Raw genomic sequence first — 12,312 nt, forward strand, 5'->3', positions numbered from 1 at the left:
GGCTGACTTGCTACTAACAGAGCCTGGATCTGCCAGCCACAGGCCCCTCTGAGCCCAGGACTGGGATGGAGGGGTGGGGGTGGGGGAGAGTGGATAAGGGCAGGAAGGCTCAGGGCTCATTCTTCCCTGCTAGAGACCTGGGCCAAGCCAATAGTTGCCTGGTATAGAGGAAAAAAGCCAAGAATTCTGGGTTTGATCCACCTGGCTTTGAATTCTGGCACAGCCTGTGTGATGTTGGGCAAGTTCCTCCATTTAGCTCTCCGAGCCTGTGTGCATATCTGTAAAATGAGAATAAATCACAGTTCCAGTGGTTGGTTTGAGGGTTATGGAAAACATTCACCTCATCCTAGGTGCATGGTAGGTGCTCAATAAATAACACTTGCCTTCAGTCTACACTGTCCTCTGCCCCTCTCTCCATCATCTGACCAGGGGCTCCCAGAGCTCAGGCCCAGATTCCTCGGTTAGGTTTCCCCTAAACCCTTTGCCTCTGGTGGGGGGCTGAGCTCCTGGCTCAGCCTGGGCTACAAGAGCCTCCTCACTTCAGGAATGGTTGGCTTTGAAAAGAACGGCAGAGAAAATTCCCAGGAGAATAAGAAAAGCCAAGTGTTGGCTAGACCCAGATGGGGGATCTGGCACATCCAGGTTGGGAATCTCAAGAAAACTCAGGCCTGTACAAGCCTAGGAAGATCAAGGTCAAAAAGTCCTTGTCCCATCATGTACCTGCTGGCCGCTTCTCGTGGTCTGCAGAGTTCTGGCCTGGCTTTTCCATCTCTGCCAGTTGGGCATCTGGCCCCTTTATTCATGTTGGCTCCAGCTCCCCCGTCTCTGCGTCCCCCTGTAAGAGCATTTCCGAGCTACCCTCCTCCCCTTTCCTCAAGGCTACATCCTGCATATTGCTCCTCCAGGCAGGGCCCCCCAAGGTGACCCCAAGTACTCCCTAGGACTCTGGATGACTAAAATAACCCCCAGTCATGACCAAGGGCCCAGATATTTTTTATAACTCTTGATGGCTCTCAGCACCTCTCAATGAGCCTCTTTTTTTTTTTTTTTCAGTAGCCGTTATGACTCTCATATACTCCTGTCACTCCCAGTCTCTCATAACTCCCAAATGGCTCCACATAATTCTACTGGGTCTCCAGGCCCCCTCCCCTTGCAACATCTCTTTCAGGTCTCTGGGCGTTCCCAGGTACTTCCAATGCCTCTCACTGGCTTTAACATCCCCTTGTCTTTATCAGTGAACTCTCATGGCCTTCTATCGTTTCTGGGAAACTGTGAAGGTTTCCAGAGGTCCCTAGTGTCACCAAAGGCATTCCAAAGCCCCTGAAGACCCTCAGACCTTCCCCACATGGCCTCCACCACCATCCGTAGCTTCTCCATGGCCTTAATTAACCTCTCAATGCTGATGGCTGTGGTGACACTCAGTGGCTCCCAACAGTGCTGTGATGGTCAATTTCATGTGTCACCCTGACTGAGCTAAGAAATGTCCAGATAGCTGGTACACATTTTTCCTCACGTCTCTGTGAAGGTGTTTCCGGAAGAAATTAGCAGTTGAGTCAGTAGACCTAGTAAACAAGACCTGCCCTCACCAAGGCAGACAGGCGTCATCCAATCCTTTGAGGACCCAAGTACAACAAAAAGGTGAAGGGAAAATTTTTCTCTGCTTGAACTGGGACATCCATCTTCTCCTGCCATTGCACGTCAGTGCTCTTGGCTCTCAAACCTTTGGGTTTGGACTGGAACTACACTGTGACTTTCCCGGGTCTCCATGTTGCTGATAGCAGATCATGGGACTTCTCCGCCTTCATAATCGCATGAGCCAATCCTTTATAATAAGTTTCTTTCTATATATTTATATCCAATTTTTACAGAAGTTTCTCTAGAGAAGCCTGACTACTACAGGTGGTCAGTGGAAAGTGCACAGGCCTTGGCGCCAGACACACCTGGGCTGTTACCCCAGCTCTACCACTTTCCAGCTCTGTGACCTTGGGTAGCTGAATCTACCTCTCTGAGCCTGTTTCCTCATTCCTGGTAGAATGTGAACACCATGCCAACTTACAAGGTGGTTGAGGGCAAGGTAATGCATAGGAGAGTGTCTGGTGTGGTCTCCAGCACTGAGTAGGCCTTCAATGCCTATGTATTCCTTTTCCCATGGCTCCCCACTCTGGGGCAAGCTGGGCACTTGTTCATCCAAGATCCTGTCCTGTGGAGGGACCTGCATCAGATGCCATTCCATGATAAGCATGGTGTTACCTGATCTTGCTCTGCCAGAGAGATTGGTGAAGATACATGAGGGGTTATAGAAAGTAGACTGGGGTGAAACCCTGTCTCTACAAAAAAAAAAAAATTAACTGGGCATGGTGGCACACACCTGTTGTCCCAGCTACTCAGGAGGCTGAGGTGGGAGGATCACCTGAGCCCAGAAAGTGGAGGCTGCAGTGAATGGAGTACCCTGGTTCCCTGCTCTCCCAAAGCCTCTGTCATCACTCGGGATGTTCCCTCGTCTCAAATGTCCTTCTCTGCCTAAATCTTCCCATCCCCCAAGGTGCAACTCAAGTCCCACATCCTTGGTTAAGTGGCTGGGTGCATGGGCCTTATTTAGATGCAGCAAACCTGGATCCAAGCCCAGCTCCTCCACTTGCCAGGAGGTGTAATTTGTATCTCTTAGAGCAAATTATTTACAGTTCTGAACTCTAGTTTCCTCCTATGAAAAATGGGATTAATGACACTTACCTCTTAGATTTGTTGTGAGGCTCTGATGAGGTAATGCAGGCACGACCCTGGAACACAGCAGGTGCTCCATAAACAGTTCTTATTCTTGCCTGCAGTACTTCCCCAGCACTCAGTCCATGGCACATCCTGCCATATGGTTTCCTGTGAAGTGGCTCTGACACTTGAGCCACGCTGGATGTTCAGAGAGTGCTGCATGTGTTACTCTTTCCAGTATCCCTCACAAAGTGGGCATTATTTAAAAATGAGAGAGAAGTGGCCAGAGTTGGCAACAAAGGCTGACTTTTCTCCCTAATGGGTAATGAGGGGCCCAAGCTCATTTGCTTTTTAACAGCTTGAGATGGTGCAGGGGACTGATTATGAGATGGGAATACAGAGTTCTAGGGGAATCTTGGACAAATCACATTCCCTCTCTGGGTCTCATTTCTTTGCCATTCTACCAGTGGCTAACTGAGGCCCAAGGAGTGGGCAGACTTGCTCGGTGCCACACTGAAGAACTCTAACTGGCTGGAAGACGGCTAGGAACAGGAGGTCAGAATTAGAACAGCATCTCCCTGTGAACTTACTCCTGTCCAGAAGCATATGGATACCTCTCCTCCTAAGAGTAGGAACACTCAAGGGAAGGGGCTGTTAGTCCTAAGTCCACACAAAGAATATGGTGGCTGCTCAGTAAAGGGCTGCTGAATGCATGAAAGGACTCAATTTTCCAAAGTTGGCCACTTTCAGCAGAATATGCCTGCTCTTTGGTGCCTGATCCCCTCCCCCATGGGAAATGCTGTTAGGCCTGAGGTAGCCTTGACTTCACTTCCAAAGCTCCTTTCCCCTTCTCTGGTTATTGGCAGTGTCTAGTAGAGGCAGCCTGCAGTGTCCCACTTGGCCAGCAGGGGCCACTAGCACACACTGCAGCCTGGAGGGGTCTAGTGCGTCAATTAATTCCTCATGCTATTAATTCTATAGGCTCAAGAGTCTGCAAATGAAGTTTCCTGGGAATGAGTGAAACTCATATTTCTGTGACCCAGCCTCCTCTTGCATATGACAGCTGCTTAATGCAAGACACTTTCAGACATGAGGAGGAAAGATGGCAGGGAACAGATGCAGCAATCCCTGTAGCTCTGTGAGGGTAGGAATTACTCAGGGACCCTGGCTGTGGATCACAGAGACTTTCTGAATTCCAGAAGTCTGTGGGATGCTTTCCTATGAGCAGATATTACCACCTCAGAGAGGATCAAAGGCCAAGACAGGGTCAGGTAGACTTGAGATCAGGGATTTCAAGCAAAAAGGTTGACCAGACAGGAATGAGTAGACACTGCATGAGATGATCTTACTGTCATGAGCTGGCAGGACAAAACATGCCTCTGGTCTCGAGTGGCCGTTTAGAAATCTCAGACACAAATTTAGAGGCTTTAGTCTAAGTTCTAGGCAATGCTACAAACACTTTTTGAGCTTAGACATTATTTATTCAGGATAATAACTAGTGTGAATTCAGAACCTTACCATTCACACACAGAGCTCACGGAATCTTCATGATCCCGTGATGCCTGCATTACCTCATCAGAGGTAGACTCTGTATTTGAAACAGGAGCTATTATCCCCATTTTAGAGATGAGAAAACTGAGGCTGGCAAGGGCAGATCCTGGAGCCTAACCCAGGGCTGCATACTCCAAATCCTCATCTCTCTGTGATCTGTCTTGCCTGCCTCAAACATGAGTGTCTGCCTACTAGGACACAAGCATAAGTTTTGTGGCAGCTATTTTCACCACTGTGAGGGGTGAAAATAGGCCTCACAGCATGAGAAACAATAAGGCATTGTGGTCAGGAGACAGGGCTTTTGGGTCAGACACACCTGAGTTCTCTTTCTGGTCCTGATGTTTACTAGCTGTGTGACTGTGGGCAAATTGCTTGACTTTTCTGTGCCTCAAAATCCCCCATCTGTAAGGAGGAGGGAGGAGGGAGAAGAGGTGGCTGGGGACAGAGGCCTTAGAAGAAAACCAGGCCCCACTGTGGCTCCTTCTCATGGGAGGCTGGAGGAAGGTCTTAAAACATAGATCCTGGCTGGGGTGGCTGCAAGAATTATCTGTAAAATAGGGGAAGTAATAAAGAAATGAAGCAATACATAAATCAAGTGGAGAAGTACCTACTTTACAGAGTTGTTGTAAGGATTAAAAAGACAACTTCTGTAAAGCATCTAGCACATAGTAGGCAAATGGTAAATACATGAACATAAAGAAGTCTGGGCTCCTAAAACACCACTGCTTTTGTTTCTAATTTGTAGTGCTGAGTTGAGACTGCAGCTTCCACACAGGGAACCAGGATGGTTTTGCAGGCATATCATGGAGGGAATAAAAACAGGACAAAAAACCCAACGAATACCACCTTGCTAGGAATAGCCACACTGACTGTTCATTTCTTTAATTTTTAAAAATGAGTAAGCAGACAATCTTGTACCCTTTGAATGCCCAATAAAAATGTTCCTTATGCAAAACAGTACAACCTTTTTCATTTTTTAATAATACTGTAAATATCTCAGAAAGGATATATTGTTTCTAATGAATATCAAAAAAGTCATCACAATGACATGTTCCCCTGCCCCCACATTGCCCTCCCCGCCCCAAAAGTTACCCAAGTACTAGTAGGAAATTACAAAAACAAAAAACAACAATCCACCCTCCGCCCTGCCCCATGAGTAGTGTTAAGTGAGTCAAGTGTTAACAGCCACATGTACGATGTGTGTGTGTGTTGGCGATGGCGGACCACAGGGATCTGTGTGTCCATGAGAGTTGGTGTGGAGAACCGGTAGCAGCAGCAGTGGGAAGCTTTCTTGCCCGGGGCTTGCTGGGAAGACAGCAGCCAAGGATAAACACAAGCGGGCCCCAGCCTGCCCCTTCCTGGATCCGCAGAACCAGACAGCTCAGGGAGACGAGAGTCAGATAGTGGCTTGCCCATAAGAAGCTGGGCAGGCCTGAGCTGCGTGCACAGAGGGGGCCCAGGCTAGGCTTCCCGTCCTGCCCAGTGGGGCACTGGGCATCCCTCTTAGTAGACACAGGCTTCAGATCAGGGCTGGCCAGAGCAGAGATGCTGAGGGTTTGCAGACTTTTGGGTGAATCAAACACAGAGGACCCTTACAGGAAACTAAAGCCTTGGTTTAGAGAAAGCCCACGTTTCCACCAAATAATATTGGGAACCTAAGGAAAACGGAAAAAAGAGTGTGCCTTCCCCACCCTCATATAGCTCAGAAACCAAGGCAGAGGCTTGATATGAAGTCCAATTAAAGAAGAAGAGCGTATCAGCCAGAGAGGTCTGCAGCCAGTCTGGCTGGGGAACAGCACCAGACTCCAGGCCCCACGGAGACAGGAGCCAGCAGGATGTCCAGGTCTTCCCTCTAGTGAGAGCTGAGACTTCTCTCTGCCAAAGAAGGGAGGGAAGGTGGCAGGGAACAGGTGATTGCACCTGTAGCCTTGCGCCTGGCCACAGAGGCAGGTAGAATGGCTCCTGAACCAGGGGCAAGGATGGGAGAGAACTGAGAGGATGGTGGTAGGTGGAGGTTAGGGGACAGGAGGAGGGAGAAGAGGTGGCCTGGGACAGAGAAGGGCCTTAGGAGGAAACCAGGCCCCCTGTGGCTGCTTCTCATGGAAGGCCGGAGGAAGGTCCTAAGACATAGATCCTGGCTGGGGTGGCTGCAAGAATAGATGGCTGCTTCCCCACCCAGAAAATCAGTCCCCACAGCAACTCCAGCCAGTCCTGCCAAGGGTGGAGAGGCAGAGCTGGGGCTAAGAGCAGCTGACCAGGAAAAAAAGGCAGGCCAGACAGAGGAGCCCCTGCCATGGGGGCTGAGGACCCACTGGTGTCCAGAGAGCAGAGCTACCCACAGATGAGATGAAATTAGAGTTTTAGGGAAAACACACATCAACACCACACCATTTCTACGATAAACTTGATTTTAAATAAGCAGGCGGGGAGGAGGCACAACTGGGAGGGCGGAGATTATTGCCTGCAAGTCTTCAGAGGAAGCCAAGGTCCACGGCAGGTCTGGAAGCCAGCAAGGTACACAAAGAGAATCCCTAAGAAATAACCCAATCCGGCTCTCCTCCCATTTGGGAGATGGGGAAACTGAGGCCCAGGGAGGGAAAGGGAGTGCCCAAGGTCACTTCATGGGATCAGGGCAGAGGGGGGTCTGCAGCCCAGTAGTCCTGAGTCTGCTGGACTTTTTCTTCTCTGCCACATAGCCTTGCTGTCTGCAAACCCAGTGTCCCTTGGAAAGGGAAGGTTTGAAGGAAAAATTATCCCTGGGGTATGGAGGAGGGGCGGCTGTGGATGGTCAGAGACAAACATGGGACACAGAACAGTCATTAAAAGGCTGACAGAGGAGGACAGCCATCACTCCCCACCCCACCTGGCCCACAACCCCAGTAAAAAAAGTTTTACAATATTATACACTTCTTCCTAATCCCTAGAAAACATTGATTAAAACTGCCCTAGGACAGAAGATCTGGCAGTCCCTGTACAGTGTTATCTCTTTGTAGTGGTTACTTCCATGACGACTGGGGGCGGGGAGGGGATATGACTTTAGAGCAGTGTACAGTGGCCACCTTAAAATTAACTTGTTAATAAATCCTGTGCAAAACAAGCAAGCCCCTACCATTAGGTGAAGTATGGGGTTCAGGAATTCATTTACATACACGGGGGGAAGAAAGGAAGAAGAGCCCCAGGTGGCTGGTGGCCGCTCAGAAGTGCGTCTCCTTCTCTGTGATGGCTGCGATGGTCCCGTCACTCTTGAGTTTGGCGTCACAGTCATTAACTGTCACCATCCGTGGGCTCACCCCAAGCTTGCCCCGCATTTTCAGATCTGTGCTGGGGGTCGTCAACTTCTGGAGTTTCTGGATGGTTGGAGAGGAGGGGAAGATCTGAGTGATTAGCTGCCAGGGTCCAGGGTCTGCCTTGGCCTCTCCCAAGCACACGGCGGACACCTGGGTGCTGGAGAATTCTCAGACCAAGGTCCGGGCCCCAGCTTGGCCTCTTACAGCTCTGTCCTGGATGATGAACAACCTCCCTGGGTCTCAGTTTCCTCCTATGAAAAATGGGGACCATAGAGGTCCCTACTCCTGGCATTAGGTCAAGAGTAAGGAGAGGCTATGGAAAGTGCTTAGCCTCGCACCTGGCTAGGAAAGGTGGCTGGGACTCAGAGCTGTCATCAGGGTCCACTGCCTGGTGCCTGCCCTCGGGGGACACTGAGAAGCTGGGGTGTGAATTGCTGGGTGGTAATGCATCTCCAGCGCTGTTTACAGGACAGTTGCTGGATACCTGGGTGCATTCCCCTTGGAAGGGGTGCCATCATGTGGGGCAAGGTGTAGTGTGTGTTGGGTGTTCCTCCAGCTGTGCTCAAAGGTAGAAGCATTATCATAAAGCCCAAGGCTCACAGCCTCAGGCTGCCTTGCAAAGCAGTCCGCACCAGCTGGCTGGCTCTGATGGATGCAGACTTCTGCCCCACAGCCCTGCCCCTCAGGCCAGATGTGGCCCTGCCTCAGGCCCCTATCCCTTGGCTTCATCTGCACTCCCCAAGTTTCCTGGGAGAAGACTCCAGGCTAGGATTTGGGGGGCCCTTTCTGGGCATAAACCATTTCCCAAGGAAGGTTGCAAAGTCTTTTGGGTGGCTGGTTTCTCAGGATCGAGGTTCTGTGTTCTCGTTCAGATCTTGCTGTACCTGCTGTGGCACACTGTCCAGGTAGGATTAACAGGCAGACTCACCTGTGCGATTAATAGGTGCCTCCTCTGTGCCAGGCACTGTGCCAGGCTCTGGCACAGATCTGGGGCTAGAGCACGCGTTCCAAAGCCAGGTGCCTGGGTTTGTGTCCAGGCTCTACCATTTAACAAGGGCAAGAAGCTTAACCCCCTGTGCCTCAGTTTCCTCATCTGTAAAGGGGGATAATAATGGTACCTGCCTTCCGGGGTTAGTATAAGGATCAGATTAGTTGAGCGGCCACCATGTTACCTTCTATCAGTAGGATGCATCCTCAGAGCACATCACTGAGGCACCTCTGTCCTCATTTTTCCCTCTAGATCCTTCCCGTCTCCCAGCAGCAGCTTTGTGGGAACTGAGGCTTGGGTTGTGGACTACCTGGCACAAGGACTCTCGGTAAGGAGGGCCTGGAAACTGGGTCTGACACCTCCAAAGAAGTCCTATAAACCCTGCTGTCCACGTCGGCAGATGTGTGAGCTCAGGGAGATGGAGGGGGCTTAGGAAAGAAGGCTCCCTCCCCTGCTTTCCCGCCCACACCAGGCCGGAGATGATCTCTGGAGGATTTAGCAGGCAACACCAGGCATTTCTGAACACCAAAAGGCCATCTGGAAGTTTGGGCAGGGGTCTTCCAGTGGTCAAGGTTTTAAAGCCCCAGGTCAGCTTCCCTCTGGACGTGTTTGGCCTGAGATCAGAATTAACCAACTGCCGTTGACCTACATTCCCTGCAGGCGCTGAGGAGCCTGACTTGCTCTGGGGCATGAGCAGGCTTGAGAAAGAGACCTTCCTTTGTGGCTGGCTCCTTCTGGCTGGATGCATGACTATTTCTGGAGCCCAGGCCCCTCGGTGGGCAGGCAGGTGGGCTGGGTGCAGCTGACTCTGAGCTGGAGCTTGCTTTCCGGCTCTGCATACCCCCACTCCCCATCGCCTCCTGGGTGGCCAAGTTCAACTCCTGCAGTCCCTGGGGTGTGGCCCTGGGGCAGAGACAGGGCCGCACAGTGGAGTGCAACTGGTTCAGCAGAGGAAGGTGAGGCAGCGAAATTCAGGGGACAGGACCACACATGCCGGAGTCTCTGCTGTATCCTTCAGAAGCTGTGTGCCCCTGGGCAAGTTGCTTCACTTCTCAGTACTTCAGTTTCCTCATCCATGGAGACAAAAACAATCTCCACCCCCTGCCAGGATTGCTATGCGGATTAAATGACTTAGTATTTGTAAACTGCTTAGAACAGCGTCTGGCACACAACAAACACCCTGTGCTGTTTACTAAATAAGCAGAAACCCACTCAAACCATCGGGCTGCCAGCGGTAGGGAAGGAGAGTGAATAGGGAGTGCCGCTCTGGAGTAAGATGGGCTCGGTAACGATTCAGTTGCTGACAAAGGACCACACACTGTAGGACTCCAGTGACAGGAAACATCCAGGGCAGGCAAATCCACAGAGACAGAGTAGATCTGTGGTTGTCTGGGGGTGGAACAGGGGTTAACAGTGAATGGGCATGAGGACTCTTATTAGGATGATGAAAGTATTCTAAAACGGATTCACGACAATGACTGCACAATGTGGAACATTACTAAAAATTGTGTAATTGTATAGCTGAAATGGGTTAATTTTAGGATATCTAAAATCTACTTTGATGAAATTGTCTTTAACAATGTGATCTGCTAACTGTTGGCTGTGTGACCTCAGGCAAGTGACCTGATTTCTCTGAACCTGTTTCCTCTACCTGCTAACTGCAGAAAATGATGCCTATCGCCCCAGTTTGCTCTGAGGATGGCAGGAGATACAGCAGGTAGACAGCCTGGCACAGTGACATGTCAGAATGATTGGGATTCACAAAACAGTCAGCGCTAACACTTGTTACCCTCTGGTCCAGGTCCAGGTCCCAGGGCTTTTCCTATATTGAACTCACTGAGTTCTCACAGCCTCTATAAGTTAGGTACTGTGGTTATCCCATTTTACAGACAGGAAGACAGAGGCTGGACTCCTAGAAACTGGCTCAGCCAAAAGACCTCACAGAGACACCTTGGGCACAACCACGATAATGCGCATTGGCCAGAGAGGAGTTTGCCACAGCGTCCCCTTGAGGCAGGTGGGCGCAGGCCATCATCGCGCACCATGCAGATGAGGAAACTGGGACCCAAGGCGCGAACCCTGCCCACACGCACCAGCCCTCCTGGGGCGGTCTCACCTCGGGCAGCGTCCCCTCCGTCTTCCACACTGTGATGCAGATCCAGAGCGGGATGCAGAGCATGGAGGACAGGGCCATGAGCCAGCCAATGCTGTAGCCCCAGGCTGGGTAGGTGTAGATGTTGTTGTACTTGAGCGGCTTGTACTTGATCAAGAAGAAGATGAAGATCCCCTGCAGAGAGATGGGGGCAGGTGCCTGGGGGATGGGCCCTCAGCCCTGCTAGGCCATGAGGGGTCTGAGGCCCAGGCACAGACTAGCTGGAGGCTGGCAGGGGAGGAAGCTGGCCCTGTTTCATAGCCGTGAAAAGTGAGGCCCTGCCAGGACCACAGTGAGCTTGAGGCACAGCAGGCTGGAGCCCCATTCCACAGGCAACAGATGCTCAGGGAATGTGGCCCTGGGTTCTGGGACCTCGCTGGGCTGTGAGGACCTCTCCCCACCCCCAGGAGCCTCTTCCCCGGCCTCTGCCCAGTTAGGAATTTTTATTTTTTCTAGTTACTCCTCGGGACTGGTTTCAAAGTTGCTTCTCACAACTACCACAGTCTGTGAAGATGCTGAGTTACTTCCAGTGCCAAGAAATGGATAAGGAGTGATTGGGTGTTTTTTAATTAAATGTCTGCTCACAAAGGCCCCGCTGTGGTCTGGTCTCAGGCAGAGCATGAACCCCAGTGTCACCCTCGGCTCTGCTGCCTTCATGGTTAACAATAAGATGGGGACAGGTCTTTGTTCCCCACATAGTCCTCAGCCCTCTGAGGCGGATCCAGCACCCGATTTGTGTATGCAGAACCTGAGGTCCTGAGAAGGGAGGCACTGTGCTCCTGGTCACACAGCAACACTGGGATCCCAATGAGGCCACTCCTTGGCCAAGCCCAGAGCCTGTGCCCATGGGTGCAGCTTTGTAAGGTGGCCTGAACCAGGGGACATCAGCCTCCTCAGGTCCAGCCTCGGCCAGGCTGGGGGCTACAGAGTGGAAACATGGGTTGGCGGGTAGATGGGTGGGTAGATGGCTGGAGGTGGCTCCTGGTGGGGCCCTTACCGCGCAGATCCCAGGGGTCATGATCTTCCAGCACCACTTAATAAGCGACGGTGGCCGGTAGCCAATCATGTCTTCAATGTTATCATAGAACCGGTTGCTTCCTGTCCGGAATAAATCAGAGGGGAACATACACACCCCAGAGAAGTTTTGTACATGAGTCAGAGGAATGGCTAGGAGTCTTTGCTTTCTCCAGCCTGAGACAGAAAAACTGCTGCAGGAACCTTTGTACTGCTTAAATAATGACCATCTTGTTACATGTATGAGGTTTCAGAATAAAGAGCAGCAGGAGGGATGCTGGCCCCCTACTGGAGAGAGCTCTCCTGGCCTCAGGCCCAGGAAATGATGAATTTCTGGGAGAAAGGCAGAAGGTGATCCCTTTGGAGGCAAGGCAATCAGGGGTGGGGATGAGGATTTCGAAGGCAGGGGCCTGGCAGGGCTGCTACAGAGCGGGGGCCTGCAGAGGCATCCATTCCCAAGCCACACTCATGGCAGGAGTGACCATCACTGAGCCCAGCAACCCTCACCCACTTGTTGGGCTTGGGGAGCAGGAGGACCTGAGGTGGTTGTCTATGGAAGGCCAGGCACCATGCAGGCTGCTGCTCAACTACACTTTCTCCCACTTGGAGACATGTTG

The 12,312-nt window shown here is 51.4% G+C and overlaps 1 protein-coding gene across 2 annotated transcripts in view; it reads right to left on the reverse strand.

The window, feature by feature from the left end:
• Positions 1–5,215: 5,215 nt before the first annotated feature.
• Positions 5,216–12,312, reverse strand: part of SLC6A11 (solute carrier family 6 member 11) — a 124,375-nt gene continuing 117,278 nt past the window's right edge. For both annotated transcript variants that reach the window (XM_002813433.5, XM_009238698.4), the window contains 3 exons: positions 11,679–11,779; positions 10,646–10,816; positions 5,216–7,601 (listed from right to left, as the gene is read on the reverse strand). In XM_002813433.5, coding sequence (XP_002813479.3) covers positions 7,449–7,601; positions 10,646–10,816; positions 11,679–11,779 — 425 coding nt within the window. In that variant the 3' untranslated portion in view covers positions 5,216–7,448. The remainder of the gene's footprint in view (positions 7,602–10,645; positions 10,817–11,678; positions 11,780–12,312) is intronic.

Source organism: Pongo abelii, chromosome 2 (genome assembly GCF_028885655.2).
Source record: "Pongo abelii isolate AG06213 chromosome 2, NHGRI_mPonAbe1-v2.0_pri, whole genome shotgun sequence".
Lineage (NCBI taxonomy): Eukaryota > Metazoa > Chordata > Mammalia > Primates > Hominidae > Pongo > Pongo abelii.